The sequence below is a fragment of the Mirounga leonina genome, unplaced genomic scaffold (genome assembly GCF_011800145.1).
Source record: "Mirounga leonina isolate KUSES-001 unplaced genomic scaffold, KU_Mleo_1.0 Mir_175, whole genome shotgun sequence".
NCBI classification, from domain to species: domain Eukaryota; kingdom Metazoa; phylum Chordata; class Mammalia; order Carnivora; family Phocidae; genus Mirounga; species Mirounga leonina.
Genome location: NW_023270453.1, coordinates 18,296,596 through 18,312,583, shown reverse-complemented (window position 1 = coordinate 18,312,583; position 15,988 = coordinate 18,296,596). Strand labels below are relative to the sequence as shown.

General features: G+C 57.2%; 1 protein-coding gene across 1 annotated transcript in view; it reads left to right on the top strand.

Annotated features, from left to right (window-relative positions):
- The window catches only part of PFKP (phosphofructokinase, platelet), a 49,314-nt gene that overhangs the window by 20,355 nt on the left and 12,971 nt on the right, over nucleotides 1–15,988 (top strand). Inside the window, exons 3-15 of the mRNA XM_035021742.1 lie at nucleotides 1,311–1,388; nucleotides 3,883–4,072; nucleotides 5,211–5,376; nucleotides 6,115–6,159; nucleotides 6,360–6,468; nucleotides 9,205–9,300; nucleotides 10,526–10,618; nucleotides 11,201–11,326; nucleotides 12,535–12,599; nucleotides 13,027–13,096; nucleotides 13,236–13,382; nucleotides 14,875–14,945; nucleotides 15,426–15,513. Coding sequence (XP_034877633.1) covers nucleotides 1,311–1,388; nucleotides 3,883–4,072; nucleotides 5,211–5,376; nucleotides 6,115–6,159; nucleotides 6,360–6,468; nucleotides 9,205–9,300; nucleotides 10,526–10,618; nucleotides 11,201–11,326; nucleotides 12,535–12,599; nucleotides 13,027–13,096; nucleotides 13,236–13,382; nucleotides 14,875–14,945; nucleotides 15,426–15,513 — 1,344 coding nt within the window. The remainder of the gene's footprint in view (nucleotides 1–1,310; nucleotides 1,389–3,882; nucleotides 4,073–5,210; nucleotides 5,377–6,114; nucleotides 6,160–6,359; nucleotides 6,469–9,204; nucleotides 9,301–10,525; nucleotides 10,619–11,200; nucleotides 11,327–12,534; nucleotides 12,600–13,026; nucleotides 13,097–13,235; nucleotides 13,383–14,874; nucleotides 14,946–15,425; nucleotides 15,514–15,988) is intronic.

Genomic DNA, 15,988 nt, shown 5'->3' with positions numbered 1-15,988 from the left:
GTTCACTCTGTAGAATTTATAAAAGTATGTGTAGGGGCGCCTGGGTGGCTCAGTCATTAAGCATCTGCCTTTGGCTCAGGTCATGATCCCAGGGTCCTGGGATCGAGCCCCACATCGGGCTCCCTGCTCGGTGGGAAGCCTGCTTCTCCCCCTCCCACTCCCCCTGCTTGTGTTCCTGCTCTTGCTATCTCTCTGACAAATAAATAAAAAAATCTTTAAAAAAAAAAAAAGTATGTGTAGATGTATTCTCTCTATAAAATATAGAAATAATTCTATAATACCGTGTTTCTTGATATAAAGATAATGTAGTAATGCGTTCTATGTATTGTATACAATAGGGTAATATGTGTTACATATTATTAAGATGTAACGTATTGACCCAGTGAGTCACGTAACATGGTAGCGCATTTTTGGCGGGAAGGGCACACTTGTAAGCCCAGGTGCATGCATCGACGGCCGTAAAGACACCTGAGCAGTTGATTAACTTCCACACACGGGTATCTACTCCGTGGGCCATTTCCTTTTGAACGATCTTTATTTTTCCCTTCCTCTTGACCTTCACTAGATTAGGAGATCTGAATCCCCTGTAGCGATCTGTTAGGATAAACTTTCTAAATGGTTAGTGCCTATCCCCTTTGTAAGGTTAAATGTCCTGGAGAGAGTCACGCAGGTAGAGACGCTCGTGGATGTTTCTCGTGGATGTTTCCGGATTCCTTGGTCTTGTGTAGTCTGGGGGGGGAGCAAGATGCACCTGGAGTCGGAAGGTCGTGGTCCTTGGGTCTCCGGGTGAAAGTGCATGCTCACATTCCGCACACTCACCGGCCCTTGGGGTAGTCAGCTGCTGCTAACTGGAAGGTAGGGCCGACTGATGGCTGTGCTTCTTTTCCGAAATCTGGTGTGTCTATCCAGAGCAGCATGGATCGCCCTGGCCAACTGAGGCCCCGACAGGAATGCCGTGTGATTGACACCACGGTTTGCATGCGAGTTTGGTAGATTACAAACCATTTTGGGGTAAGTTTCTCCCCTTTCAGGCTCTCAGGCACTGTCAGGTGATAAACTAGCTTACTCCCCATCGTACTGCGACGGGTCTGGCAAGAAGTTTCCCTTCACTGGAGATTCCATCAGGAGGCTTTTCTGCACACTGAAGGCTTAGAACGAGCACTCGTCTTGCACTGCTCCTAACCACCAGGCTCTTCGGGGCTCAGGGTCCTCATCCTTTGCATTTTACAGAACTCACAGATCCATCTAATATCTAATGTCTCACTAGGGTTTAACCCCGTTTTACAAGGATTTCCGTTCTCTTCCCCCAGGGTTACCAAGGCATGGTTGATGGCGGCAGAAACATTGTTGAAGCCAGTTGGGAGAGCGTCTCGAGCATTCTCCAAGTGGTACGTGCTGACTTCTAATACTCTGTTTCTCTAAAGTAAGTCCCGCTTTTAAAACGTTGGAAACCTTTTATGTGTAGGCTCCGGTAATACTTAACACGGATTAATGTGCTGCCTGGCGTTACTCTCACCTACTTACACGGTAAAAAACCAAAAACGCCACCTTAATTTGTCATTTCATTAACATTTTTAAAAAGCTTTTACATCGTGGAAACAGAGGATTATTCTTGCAGTAAAAAGTTACGTGTGACCTCTCGTGTTCCCTATGGTCCTTGTGGCGGATTTCGGGTTTGTTTTTGTTTTTTTTAAGACCAGATTAACATCGAGTCCGCCTCGGTGTGTTGGTGCTGTGTTCACAGCAAATACCCCCGCCTGTTGGATTTTTGAGAGTCACTTGGTGTCAGTGTAACAAAGCCTGGGAACGGTCCCTCCCAGGGCGGCAGGATTTAGTGGGAACCCAGCCTCCCGGTTCTGGCCTGAACCAGTTGGGGCTCATCGCTCTGGTGTGCACAGGAATGAGGCGAGTCTGGCTTCAGGCGAAACATTGGCTTACTTTGAATTTAAAAGAAACCTGCCTGATTGTTTCACGCCTATAAATTCCCCAAACATAGTAACCAAGGGAAGCCTCCTAATCCTCGGAGAGGCGGATTACATGGAAAGAATGGACTTGACGAAAAGTTCTTCACTCGTGGTTTGACCTGTTGAAACGCATGTATTAATCTGTAACTCATATTGAGTATTTTTAAAATAGAAACCAAATTGGTACCATCCCACCGAAGGTGCCTAGTGTGACGGAAGGATGAATCAAATAAACGTGGCACGCAGATATAAGTGGACTGTATGCAGCCTGAAGAAAGGAAGGGACTCCTGCAGGCTGGGACGGCGTGGGCGGACCTCCAGGGCATTATGCTGAGTGAAATAAGTCAGACACAGAGAGACAAATACCTTGTGATCTCACTTACATGTGGGATCTAAAAAAGCTGAACTCCCGGAAACAGCAAAACAGTGGTTGCCAGGCGCTGGGGGAGGGGAAATGGGGACGCGCCGGTCACAGGGCACAAACTTCCAGGCTGAAGACCAGTGAGTTCTAGATCGAACCTACAAGCATGGCGACTGTGGTTAATAACACTGTATTGTACCTTTGAAAGTTGTTAAGAGAATAAGTCTTAGTTCTCAACACACATACACACACGTGCAGGTGACTGAGGTGATGGACGGGTTAGTGAACTTGAGTACGGTGATCATTTCACATAAATCCTATGTTTCATACCAGTGCTGCATAATAATTACAGTTTTGAAACTTTCTTAAATAGTAGACCTGGAAAGTTCTTACGACAAAAAAAGCTAATGATGTCAACTGATAAGTAGATCTACGAACCTTCTTGCAGTGATCACGTCGCAGTGAGTGCATAGATCACATCAGCGCCTCACGCACCCACGCTCACGCGACGTGCTAGGTCCGTCAGCCCGGTGGGGAGACGGTAGTGGGTGTACATGTGATTGCCCAGGGAGACAGGACTTGCAGGCGCCCCTGAGTGTGTGGGGGCAGGGAGGGGTGCCTCCTTTGCATTCCTCAGCTGTAGCTTCGCTCCTGGGGCCCCAAGCATGTGATCCCCTCAGTGTGGATGGGCTGCTGACGCAGCTCCCAGTTGTTAGAAATCACATGATCCTCCGATCGCTCTTGGTCGAAGCAAAGTCCAGAGAGCCAGCTTATCTTCGCTGTGTGCCCTGCACCTTCGGCCCCGGCCCCCCTCTGCTGTGCCCACAATGCAGACTCACCGCACTCGCTGTCATCAGCGCAGGCTCCCTTTGCAGGGGGAGCGCCTCGCCTTACGAAGTGAGCGTGTACCTGAAGGACGGCCCACAAATGCAGGCTTGATAAGCGCATCCGATAAGCGCACCCTGCTTTTTTCCAAGTGCAACTAGGAATCGTTCGTTTTTGAAAAACCAAATGTGGAAAATCACGACTTCTCACTCTCAGAAGTTTGGATGATCCAACTTGAGTTTTCTTGAGATTTAGCTTTCAAAAAGGGTGCAGCAGGGAGATGTGCAAAAAAGGAAAAAAATCCCTTTGGCTCACCGGTCTCTGTCTTGCCCGTACATATGGTGAACTCTGATGGTACCAGGGGCTGCTGGACATGCCGCTTCTCTGGCCAGCGCTGCATCCATCTGAGGCTTGGGGGTGTGGGGTCAGCCGCCCCACGCTCTACCACTGCACCACAGGCCTCCTGCATGGCTGGGTCATCCTGCAGACTCTTCTCCTCTGCGTCTTTACCTGACGGCTGTCCCGGTCTCCTGACCCTCGCTGGCTCCCCCTGGGCATGATGTCCATGCCTTTGTCCATCGTACCCACCCTTGAGCGACTTAAAAGATTAAATGAGGGGAACCTAATTCTGCAAGTCCTGCACGTATACAGTGGTATTCACATGCGCTGAGCTCCCCCACTTCCTCTCCTGTGGGAAGAAAATAAACACGTATGGTTTTGTTTGTTTTCCAGGGAGGGACCATTATTGGCAGTGCTCGTTGCAAAGCCTTCCGCACTCGGGAAGGTCGCCTGAGAGCTGCTCATAACTTGGTTCAGCGGGGCATCACCAACCTGTGTGTGATCGGCGGGGACGGAAGTCTCACGGGGGCCAATATCTTCCGGAAAGAGTGGAGCGGGCTGTTGGAAGAGCTGGCCCAAAATGGTACATCCCTGCCTCTGTGTGCTGCTCGTGTGGGTTTTCTGTTCCCTCCATTCATTTTCCATTCCCTTCAGAGAGCTCTGACCTCACACGTCCGCCCATCTGACTGTGGAGAGGCATGAGGGGGGACGGTGCAGGTCTTCCGCTCCACCACCCGGACACTTGACCCTGTGCCTCCGAGAACGATGAGTTCTGTGTTCCTGGTCCTGCCCCGTGCCAGGCACTGCCCACCCCTGGCACAGGTTTGGGGAGCGCTCCGGAGGGCCATCTGAGCTAGTAGGTCTCCTGTGTGTCCCCACTTGGCAGAGGAGACCCAGGGGCGGAGGAGAGGGCACGCTTGGCTGCCCTTCACCGCCCCTCCCCGCTCCACCAGGGCTCCTGAATGTCCACTTGTTGCAAGACTTGAGCTGAGATGTAGCAAACGCTCTGCTGGCCGATCTGGTCGCGTCCCTTCTCAGGCCGTGGGGGCAGGATTCTCGAGAACCCCCTGTGTTCCGTGACCTCTGTCTTGGAAGGGTGGTGATCCGTAATTCCGGTTCAGCATAAAACATGACAGTGGGAGCGAACTGCCTGAAGGAACATCACCTTCATGAAGCCATTGCCCCAAGCCTCTGAGGTCCGTTCAGGGACTGGAGGTGGGCCGTCGGCCGCCTGTGGCTCGAGTTAAAGGGCACCTGCTGTATACGGGCCTGCCGCAGGCTCCGCGGTGGCCCAGAGGGGTCGCTGCCGGGTCCCCGCCTGTGCCCCGCTGACGAGCACATCTGCCGACCGCGCAGTGTTTGCTGAGAGCCGGGAGGTAGATCCCCGCCGACAGCCAGCCCCACGTGTGTGAGAAACCAGCGTCCCTAAGTACCGAATTCTGTGATGGGGCCGTGTCCTCACTTGGAGGCACGCGTGCCCGAGGCCGTGGCCGGAGAGAAGTCGGGTTTGACCCGCCGGACGCCGGGCACAGGCCCCGCGCGCCCGTCCGGCCGTCACGCCCTACATGTGCAGAATGAGGTGGTTCAGAAGCCAAAACTGCACGTAGGAAGCCAGTGTAGAACCCCAGCTTTCTCGACCCGGACGCCCTGTTTCTCAGCAGCCTGGCGCCCGTGGCGTCGGCGCGGCTCCCGGTCACGGCCGGTGCTGGTTTCCCATGCAGGCGAGATCGACAAGGAGCAGGTGCAGAAGCACGCGTACCTCAACGTCGTGGGCATGGTGGGTTCCATCGACAACGACTTCTGTGGGACCGACATGACCATCGGCACCGACTCCGCCTTGCACAGGATAATCGAGGTTGTCGACGCCATCATGACCACCGCCCAGAGGTGACAGATGCGTGGGAGCCCGGGGAAGGCCGTGGGGTTAGATGTGCTGCGGTGTAGACGTCCGTGCCCGCCCTTCCCAGCTCCCCAGACCGGTGTTTTGATAGTCTTGTTACTGAATGTTAGAAACCAGAGCAAGAAAATGGTTTCCCACTGACTTTTTATTTTCAACTGTAAAAGGTTACTCCTATCCCTGATTTTAGGAGACAAAAGTGTTTGCTGGAGGGAAGACAAAATAATCCTAGCAGGAAGTCCTGTGCAAGGTCTGCGCGCGGCAGGACTGGATGTGGCCCCTTGTCCTCTGGCGCACTTGGCGCCTGAGGGCCCCGGGGGCGTTGGGGGAGCCCAGCGGTCGTTCCTAGCACCTGGAGTGCTCCCCGCCCTGCAAGCGCATAGCCCGGGCCGGCTCCCTATCCGGCGTGAGCTGCGTGTGCTGAGCGACGCGGCCGGTCCTGCTCCTCGGGAGGAGCCTAGAGGTGTCCTGGGAGTGCGCGTGTGTGCGGGAGAGCGAGCGCTCGCTCTAAAGTGTGTAGCTTCAAAGCCCCTTTGCGCGCAAGAGCTCGAAATGCTAGCACGGTGGCATCTGCTTTTGTAGAAAATGGGCCCTTTTTGGAAGCTTAGGTGCCGGCCATTACCATGAAGCAGGCTTTCCACCCTGCTTGTCAGTCAAAGTACTTCCCTGTTTGCTTTTCATGCGGTTCCCAGGGGTGGTAAGTGGATGTTTCCTTGTCTCTTTTCCAGCCACCAGAGGACCTTTGTTCTCGAGGTGATGGGGAGACACTGCGGGTACGTATGTGTAGATGCAATTTGGATGGTGAGCACCCTCAGCTTGGCCCCCTCGAGAGCCCTGTGCCCCACAGGACAGACGCCCCCCAGGCGGGAGCCCACTGTTGCCAATGCACGCTCATGTCCCGACTGCCCGGGGCCACCTCCGAGCTGTGGCTGCCCGGCAGCAGCCTTCCAAAATCGGTGCCGTTTCCGAATAGGTACCTCGCCCTGGTGAGCGCCCTGGCCTGTGGAGCGGACTGGGTGTTCCTTCCGGAATCCCCACCAGAAGAAGGCTGGCAGGAGAATATGTGCATCAAGCTGTCCGAGGTAACGTGCGTTCTGTGTCCCTCGACTGCCGGTGCCTCTGACCGCCGTGTGTAGCAGCCTGTGGGGGTCCCAGTCTGGATGGAAACTCTGTAGTTCTCAAGTGAGTCCGTCCAGGCTTGTCACGTAGGGTCTGCATTCACTGGCTCTTCACGTGCCCGGCTGCCCCCAGTGTCACAAAGGGGTGCAGTAGAGAAACCCCCAAAGCTTTGTATTCCACGCAAAGCAGCAGCTGAAGGTTGAAGTAGTCTTAAGTAGAGATGATGGCTGTTAAGAGAAATCGGAGTCGGGGAGGAAATCCTGTTCCGTCTCCACTCACCAGTGTGAGCAGACACGTGTTTTGACCGCAAGCCACTCCTGGGCTGAGCCGTCCCCACCTCGCTGGGCGTGCGTCAGGTATGGTGGTGGATGGGGTACTCTGGACCAGGCCTTTCCTTCTGTTTGTGGTCTGGGGTTGCCTGTGTTCCCCCCTCAGCATTATTAGTGGAGGACGCGTTGCCCTCTGGGAAGGCTTCTCAGGAGGACATACGAGCTTAGCTCCTGGGACAGAAATCCCAGCGTGGGGTGCATTTCCCAGCCACGTCATCACCGTCCTGCAGGTGCATAATGTAAGCATGCGGCACGGCTAGTTACGGCTGCATTCAGCAAGCACACACACTTTGCAGGTAGCCAGGTCACGTGTGCATTGCCACCACCTTCAGGTGACAGGTTCTAAGAAAGGAACTTGAGCAACGTACCCAACAAGCTTTGCTGACCCAAACGTGATGTAAAGAACTGCTGGTGAACGCCATAGCTTTGCTGGGAAGAATCGTGCCCATGGGAAGGTGGGGCTCAGCTGCGGAAGACCGGTGAACGCAGGAATGCCCCAAGTCCCAGTATTAACCGTGGACGTAATAAATCCACTCATTGTTTCTTGGTTCTGACCTGGGGACATGGGCCAGCTGGTGTGGGGTGATTCGTGGCTGGCTGCGTGACATTAGGGGTGGCACTGGCCTTAGACGGGGCGTGTGTGGCTCTGAGAACATGCATTTAATCACCAATCCTGCGGGGGCCGTGCCTGTTCCCGCCGGCCATCCTTCCTCCCCGCTGACAGCCCCAGGCCTGGTCCAGGGCAATGCGGTCACCGGCCAAGTTCTGGCGGCAGCCCTTGGGGACGGGGAAACACGCCCTTGATCCGAGACCGTGCATAGCGGTCACAAGGTCAGGGTAAGGTGGTAGGGCTGAGGCCCTATTTGGTTTTTAGGTGCTGAGTTTTGGATTTGGCCATTGTTTCCATATCTGTGTGGTCTTGTCTGCAAACCTCCTTGGGTTTCAGACTTCATGAACAAGCTAGGACAAGAACAAGAAAGAGTTGGGGTCCCTGCATTAAGTGCTGGCGGGTGTAAGGCGGATGGCTTGGACTCCCTTGTGCAGAAACACTTGATCTCGTCGTATCTGTAATTAATTTTTATTGGTTGTGGATGTAGCACTGTAAGAATTTTTCCAAATATCTTGTCAGGTAAGTTGGCCTAGGAAGCAAGCCTCAGAGCATGCCCCAAATCCGAGGCATTTTGGTCTAAAACAGGAAAGGCCTCTCTGAGGCATCACAGGTCCTAGGGTTGGGCCTCGGCTCTGCCACCCGCAGGGTGACCTTGGGCAGATGACCCACATTCCCAGGTCCTGAGTTCCTCAGGCCCCTGGTGCTGTCATGAGGACTCAGGGAAGGAATGCGTGCAGGTGTGGACATGGGAGGCGTCCGCACACCTGTCCAGGCACGGCGGCTTATCTTCCCACGGGCATGTGTAGACGACTCTTGTTCTGTAACCCTCTGGAATACTATGTTTTACGGATGCGTGTGGCTCCGTGGCCTAGTCCCGTATTCATGGACACGTCACATTCACTCTTTTTTTTTTTTTTTTTCACATTCACTCTTGTAGCTGCATCTTTACATCTCTTAGGAAGTATTTCTGACTAGTAAGCTCTTCGAAGTGGAGCACATTTATATCAACGTAAAAGCCAGCACCACACAGCAGATGTGCTTGAGGTGCCCCGCGGGGACCGGGCGAGCCTGGCCAGAACCAGCCAGCAGGGCGGCACGGGCCTGGCGGTCTCAGGCCCTGCCTGTGCTGGGGCTCACAGTTCCCACGGGAGGAGGGTCTTGGGACGGGATAGAGAACAGACTTGCTGAGAGTGATTTCTGGGCGTCGCGGGATGACGGCCACCGTGAGCCTGTGGGGACGACAGGTGTGAGCGCCATGCCAGTCCGGCCGGGCCCGCGCAGGTGCGCCTCCACCTCTGCGCTCTCCTCTGCACCCCTCCTGCCTCCGGTGCAGGCCTGGGGCTCCGTGCTCTGACAGCAGTGGCCGGCCTTTGTGGCCGGGCTCACGGTGGGGTGGCGGGAAGCTCTGGCTTCCGAGGAGGTTGGAAGCCTGGTTTGCAGTATAAACACACTGCAGGGCCCATGGCTGAGCTCATTGCCTGCTGGGGCCAAATGGCAAAGGAGCATGGCCCCCAGCCCGGGGCTGCCTGGCTGCTGGCCTGCGTCTGGGGTGATCTGACGGGCCCCTCCCGCCCCTGCTGCCTCCAGCTTCGCGCCCACAGTGCCTTGACCTGCCCCGCCGGTCGGAAACCCTGCTTGCGAAGTTAGGTGACGATTTCTACCTGGCAAGAGGCCAGTTCACCTGGGGCGAGGGGCCCTGGATTTGTTTGTTGTTAAAATGGTTTAGGTGTTTGAGGGTGTTCATTTTCTGTTTCCTCCAGAACCGTGCCCGGAAAAAAAGACTGAATATCATAATTGTGGCTGAGGGAGCCATAGATACCCAAAATAAACCTATTACCTCTGAGCAAATCAAGGAGGTGAGTGTGTCCGATTTTGCAGTTCTCCTCGGGCGCCAGCCTGGAAACGGGAGAGGGTAACGCGGCTGGCAGGGTTCGAGTTTGGAACGTTGTATTATTATCATGAAAACACTTTCTGTTCTTCCTGATATTTAAAGATGTTTTCGTAATGACTCACGACTTTAACGGCATGGGTCTCTTGAAGTTCCCGCCTTATTGTCGGGAATATTCCCTGAGGCCTCGGAGCCGCCCGTCAGTCGGGGAGATGCAGCGGGATGGGGGGCGGGGGTCCCAGTGCTGGGCATCAGCTGCCCCCGCCACAGATAAGGCTCAGGGGCTGGGGGGGTGCACCCTCCGTGCTCTTGCAGACGAGAGCGCCTGTTAGGCATGCGCCCATGCTGCACCCGGCCCCGCGGAGGGGCCACCCCGGAGGCCCCGTTGCTGCACGGCTCGCTCGAAGGTGCTGGCTCGTCGCACCAGCCCCGGGGTGGGCGGGACGGGCCAGGCTCTCCAGTTAGGCAGGTGGCTGCGCACGCTCCAGACGGGACACCGGGGAGACAGACCGCCAGACGGGCAGGCAGGCTCTGGTTGAAGCCGTCCATCACAGCGAAGGACGTTATCCACTTGGCTTTGCAAAGTGGTTTCTCTCCTTTCCCTAACCAGCCGAGTGCCTGAGCCCCGAATGTGGGGAGCTGTGTGAAGGCGCTCAGCCAGTACCGAAAGAAGCAGTAAGGGCCAAGGTTTTCTTTCCCACTCCAGCGAAGCTGAGCGTGAATCCTGGACTCGGGGGGCCGCAGGCTTCATGGAACCCCCACCCCGTTTTTATAGAGGAGGAGGTGAGGTCTGGGGAGGATGGGGCCTGGCCCAGCTCTCGTGGGGCCCAGCCCGAGGGGGCGCCGTGGTTGACCACAGCGTGCTTTTCAGATTCAGCTGTACCAGCTTAAGGGGCTGCCGGGAAACGTCTGCATTTCCATAAGATATCACGGATATCGTGTCTTTTTTTAAAAAATCATGTTACTTATGTTCATTTGCAAGGTAGGAGAGACAAAGATTTTATTTGATAATAAAAGCATTCTTTTTAAGAAAAACTTCAGCTCACCATTAAGCTGAATATCCTTTTAGGAAATGAAATTTAGAAACTAGAATTTTTTCCCACGTCGGTGTGAAGCGAAGAGTAGAGAGACCTCTGGGGCGCCAGCACCCTGCACGAGGTGACCCCCTGCATTACGTGCTGTGTTTCCTGTAGCTCGTGGTCAAGCAGCTGGGATACGACACGCGGGTGACCATCCTTGGACACGTGCAGAGAGGTGGGACTCCTTCGGCCTTTGACAGGATTTTGGTGAGTGAGGATGGAAATGGTCAGGTGCCTTCCCCTGGGAGTGAGGAGGAATGGTTTGTCACAAAGACCGTCCGGCTCAGAGCGTCTCTGCCTGCAGTGTAGGTGGCCCGTCCTGGACATGCTAACTGTGCTCGGCCCCCAGTCACACAGATGCTGGGAGACCCCCAAACCTGGGGGGTGAGGGTGGCAGGGACTCTAGAGAACACAGCCTGCGTGCAGGTGTCTAGCCCAGGCCCCAGGTCAGCAGAGGCCCAGTCCAGTTTCATGGGTGTTGGTGTTGGGTGCCCTCCGTGCCTCTGACCTTCCCCTTCACTCCCCTGTGCCAGCCACTTCCTAGTGGGGCCGAAATGTCCTTGTTGGAGGTGGGTTAAAAGTAAGCAGGTGGACTGTCGGTAGCTCTTCGGGACGCAGTTCAGGAGGATGGGAGGCAGGTTGAGTCCCTCTGAACACTGTGGGACTGGCTCTGCTCACGGATGCGTCTGCTGGGGCCACCGAGGTCGTGCCTCTGAGGAGCCGGTGGCGGGAGGGCATGCTGCCTTGGCCTTTGACCTTGTCTTTGACCTTCGCGATTGTCCTTTCCAGGCTAGTCGCATGGGGGTGGAGGCCGTGGTCGCCCTTCTCCAGGCCACCCCAGAGACCCCGGCCTGCGTGGTGTCGCTGAGCGGGAACCAGGCTGTGCGCTTGCCGCTGGTGGAGTGCGTGCAGATGGTGAGTTCCGGGCATCCCCGCGCTCACTGAGGAGTCTGGTGCGGCTTCACTGAGCTCCCCCAAGGCACAATGTCGTGGGTCTGGGGCACATGGACTAACCTCCGCGAAGGTGAGGTCAGTGTGTCGGGAGGGAGCGTGTGCAGACGAAGAAGACGCGGAGGAACACGGGTCTGTGGGGCCCGTCCCGGGGGCGAGGTGGATGGGGCTGGAGCTCTGCGATTTCAGCTGCTCCTGCCCTCCTGTCCCTGAGGACCTTCCGACCAGAGAAGAGGCCGTGGGGCGGCTAATGCAGGTGACATCCTGATGTGCCCCAGCCTCCTTCAGGCCCGGGAGGGGGTGCCCCTGGACGTAGGGAAACGGGCTGTGGTTTTCCAGGTCACTGGCCACCTGAGGAGGTGGCAGCGAGTCGCATTAGATGCCGTCCCTGTCTTTATTCTCCAAAGCCTATCCGCGACCGCCCTTTTCTTGGCCTTTCCGGCAGCTCTGAGTGAACGTACTGTGTAACCTAGACAGAGAGGTGATTACGTAATCACGTCCGGGGACTTGTTGAAAGTAGCCATAGAAACACGCTTTCCAGAAGGCTTTGGGGGTGAATAAATGTGCGTGCACGAGCGTGTGCGGCTGCAGGTGCGTGTGCATCTGCTATCTGTCAAGGGCCTGGCACGTTCATCTCCCCAGTGACGACAGGGGGTCGGGGGTATTTTTCTTAGCGCACAGATGAGGGAGCTGACGTTCAGAGGGGAATAACTTGCCCAAGATCCTCACGTCGAGAGGGGCGGAGGCGGGCGTGAGCACTTCCCCAGGGCTGCCGGCCCCCCGCACCGCCATCCCCCCCACAGCGGCCCCTCGGCCCCTCGAGAGGCCGGTTCTGTCATGCTTCTTCCTCACCAGAATCCAGTGAGGAGTTGCTCAGAAGGCTGCCTGTCTAAGAGCCTGGTTTCGCTCTGGCTTTGCTCTCGGGGATTTCAGGATCTCCCTCCCCGGCTGGCTGTGCCCACCCCCATCCTTGTTCCCAAGCTGCCCGAGCCGCGCAGGCCCAGGCGTGTTCCTCGCAGCCGGCACTGGCCGTGACTTGCTGACCGTGGGCTGCCAGGCTGGAAGGTTCGGCGCGAAGCGGGCGGGCAGGCAGGAGCCGCGGGGTGCGGCAGCTCTGCTCATCCACAGACGTGGGAGTCTTGACACGTTCTCTCTTCCTTATTTGTTTGAAGACCCAGGACGTGCAGAGGGCCATGGACGAGAGGAGATTTAAGGACGCCGTGCGGCTCCGCGGGAGGTGACTATCCGGAGGGCTCTGCGTTCTCGGGCTGGCACTCTCTCGTGCTCCTTCGGTCCGAGCGCACAAAGTTGAAGGCTGAGACAGGCCGCGGGGCGCCGCTCTGTGGCCCGAGGGCCCTGATGGGTAGCTGGTCTGCTTTCTGGCCAGTGGGGCTGTTGAGAGCTTAGCGAGGTGCAGATAGAAAGGGGTTCGTGGCTGGCATTTTGAGAAAGACGCTGGAGTGCACGGAAGACCAGGTCTCTCAGCCACACGCACAGCACGCACCGTCGTAACTGGAAATACCCGGGGCCCTGGGGACGTGGGGTGGCGCCCCGAGCAGGTGCGTGCCGACTGTGTGTGTCCGGCACAAGCCACTCTCCCAGGGGAGCCCCTCACGCTCTGCCCGCCCTGTAACCTCAGGCCCAATGGCGCCCTTTCCTTCCAGGAGCTTCGAGAGCAATCTGAACACCTACAAGCGGCTCGCCATCAAGTTGCCGGATGATCAGATCGTGAAGGTAGGGGACGCTGCGCTGTCCCGAGAGCCACCCCCATGTTCCCCGCGGACCCGCGCCTCTGGGCTCCCGGGCTGCGCACCCACCATGCACTTGGTGGTGTGTGTGGCGCGGACACGGCCTGCCCTCCCCTGTCTCGCAGAGCAACTGTACCGTGGCCATCATTAACGTGGGGGCGCCCGCCGCCGGGATGAATGCCGCCGTGCGCTCGGCCGTGCGCGTGGGCATCTCAGACGGGCACAAGATGCTCGCCATCTACGACGGCTTTGAGGGTTTCGCCAAAGGCCAGGTGAGTCCCTGGGGGACGTCGTGGGGAACGGAGGACTGCCCTTCCTCGGCCGCAAACCTACGGCTCTGTGAAGAGGTGGACACGGTTGCTGCTCTTTGGGACGCCTTCTGCTCTGGATCCATCCTGGGGTTCGTGCTCTGGGCCCTGCAGGGATGCTCTGCGTGGAACGCACCACCGGTTTTGTCCCGGGGCCACTGGGGCCGTGGGGGCCGTGGGGGCCGTAGGGGCCGGCCTTCGCGGGGAGGGGCCAACAGAGGCTATTGTGCCGTTGGAGGGGGCGCGGCCAGCAGGCACTCAGATGAGAGCTGGTGGAAAGAGCGAGCACACACTTCTTGTGTGCTTACTGTGTACGCTCAGTACTCCTACGAGGTCTGCAAACCCGAGATATCAGCCCTGTTCTCCTTACGCAGAAACGGAGGGGCACAGAGACACTAATTCTGTGTCACATGCTGCAGGAGCTTAGTGTGGTTGAGGCTGCAAGTGTGTCCTGCCGGACCGTATTTACTCACCCGATCACCCAGCAACACCCTGAGTTCTTACCCTGGGGAAGCCAGCTGGTGCAGAAAGCAAAGCCCCTCCGCCGGGTTGTAGCTTGGGGAGGGAGAGGATGGTGAGCGAGCAGGGGGAGCACGGCCTGGCACCGCGGGCAGGGACCCCACTGCACAGACGCCCAGAGGAGGGAGGGGGTCTGCCCTGGGACCCTGTGGACACACGGCCCCGGGAAGGGATCTCAGACTGGAGACGGAGGTGCTGCGTCATGTCCATGAGGACGTGCAGGCCGGGCCAGGACAGCACCAAGGCCCAGAGGGGCTCGGGACGGCGGGCTCACGCTGCTGCTGGAGCAGCAGAGTGGGGGAGTGGACGGGGACGGGGCCAGGAGGCTTGTAGGTGATTGGAAGGAGTTTGGCTCTTGCTTGGAGAAGACAGGAGGGTTTTGAGCAGGACGGGACCCATGGAGGGGGGGACTGGACGCCCAGGGGGAGGCGTCCGGGGAGCAAGCAGGGTTGGGCTCGGGGTCTTTAAGAAGTGCAGGCAGAAGACCGGAGTTTGGGAGGAATTGGTGCACAGAGCAGACCCCCAGGTTGGCGCCCGTGTTGGCAGACGCGACCTTTGCTCCTAGGAGTGGGGAGGGCGCCGGCGCAGGAGACGGCGTGTGTGCGCGCCTAGCTGGCCTCAGCTGCGCTCTTTAGATTTCTTCCAATTTTTAAATAAGTTTCCCTTTAGGTCAGTAAAGAAAAACAGTCTCTGTTTTTCTTGCATTCCCATGGGTAGAGCTTGGCCAGCCGAGGTCTGGATCTGATCTGCGTGGCTGGGGGTACGCGGCAGGAGAGCTGGGCCCGGGCGTCCTGGGTTCTGACCCGCTCAGTGTCAGGACGGGGGAGGGGTGGGCTCCCGAGCGCCTCGCAGGCTTCTGGGGCGGTGCCCCTGCTGAGGGTGCAGACCCGGGAGCCGTCTGCACAGCTGACCCCCCCGTTCGTTTGTCGCTCCCCAGATAAAGGAGATCGGCTGGGGGGATGTCGGAGGTTGGACTGGCCAAGGAGGCTCCATTCTCGGGACCAAACGGTAATTCCCCCGTCTCGATTCTGACCCGCTCTTAGGAAGGAGAAGGACCCCCCATCCTAGAGGAGTAGCTGGTGCAGAAAGTGCGGCTGGCTCACCTGCCAGCCCCCCGCCCCGTGAGCGGCCCGGCTCGTGCCCTGGAACAGAGACGAGGCACGTGGCTTACAAATATTCACAAGCTTTTATAGTGCATTTTTTTTTCTGATGAGGCATTAGGATTCTTTTAAGGTCCAACAACTGCACAGCTGAACGTTTGTTCCAGTTTGTGTTGTTTTTGTTTTTGTTTTGTTTTAAACAGACTCTCTGCAGACTTGCTTTCCCAGCTCCGCTCTCCGGCCTGGGTGCCGCTCGTGGGGGCTGCAGGGCTTGGCCCGGGGCTGGGGGCCGGGCGAATGGGGTTGGGGAGGCACAGCGGGTGCTGGTGGGGTGTCACCCGCTGTGCAGGGTCTGTCCAGCCTCACGCCTTCACTGAACTGTTTCTAGCACGCTGCCTGGGAAGTCTTTGGAGGACATTGCCATACAGATGCGAAAGCACAGCATCAACGCGCTGCTGATCATCGGTGGATTTGAGGTACGTCCCTGTCTCTGGGCACCTGCTGGTTCGTCCATGCTGGAGGTTTGGGGGGTGAGCGTGGGCAGGCTTCCGGCAAGCACAGTGCGGTGGGCGGGGGGCGGTAGCCCCTGGGCCCCGGGGGCCACTGCAGGAGCCGAGTTGGGGCACAAGCATGGGACTCCCTACCTGGGATGCATCTGTCCACTGAGTTCTCATGCGTTTCAAGTCTGCAGAAATGATGATCTCTCAAATTCAAGGCCCAATGGCCATCAGAGAGCAGGGCAGTTGCGTGGCCCTATCACTTCCGATTGCATGTTGGACCGCAGACCTAAATTTTTTTTATTCACCCAAGATCGGTCCCCTAATAACCTTTCCACTTGCTTTAAAGAAAACATGAGGACCTCAAATAATGAGACCCTTGCCCACAGGAGATGTGGTGTCGCCTCTGTGTGACGCGGTCTGGTGACCCTAACGCCTTCCCGTGGTTTTAACG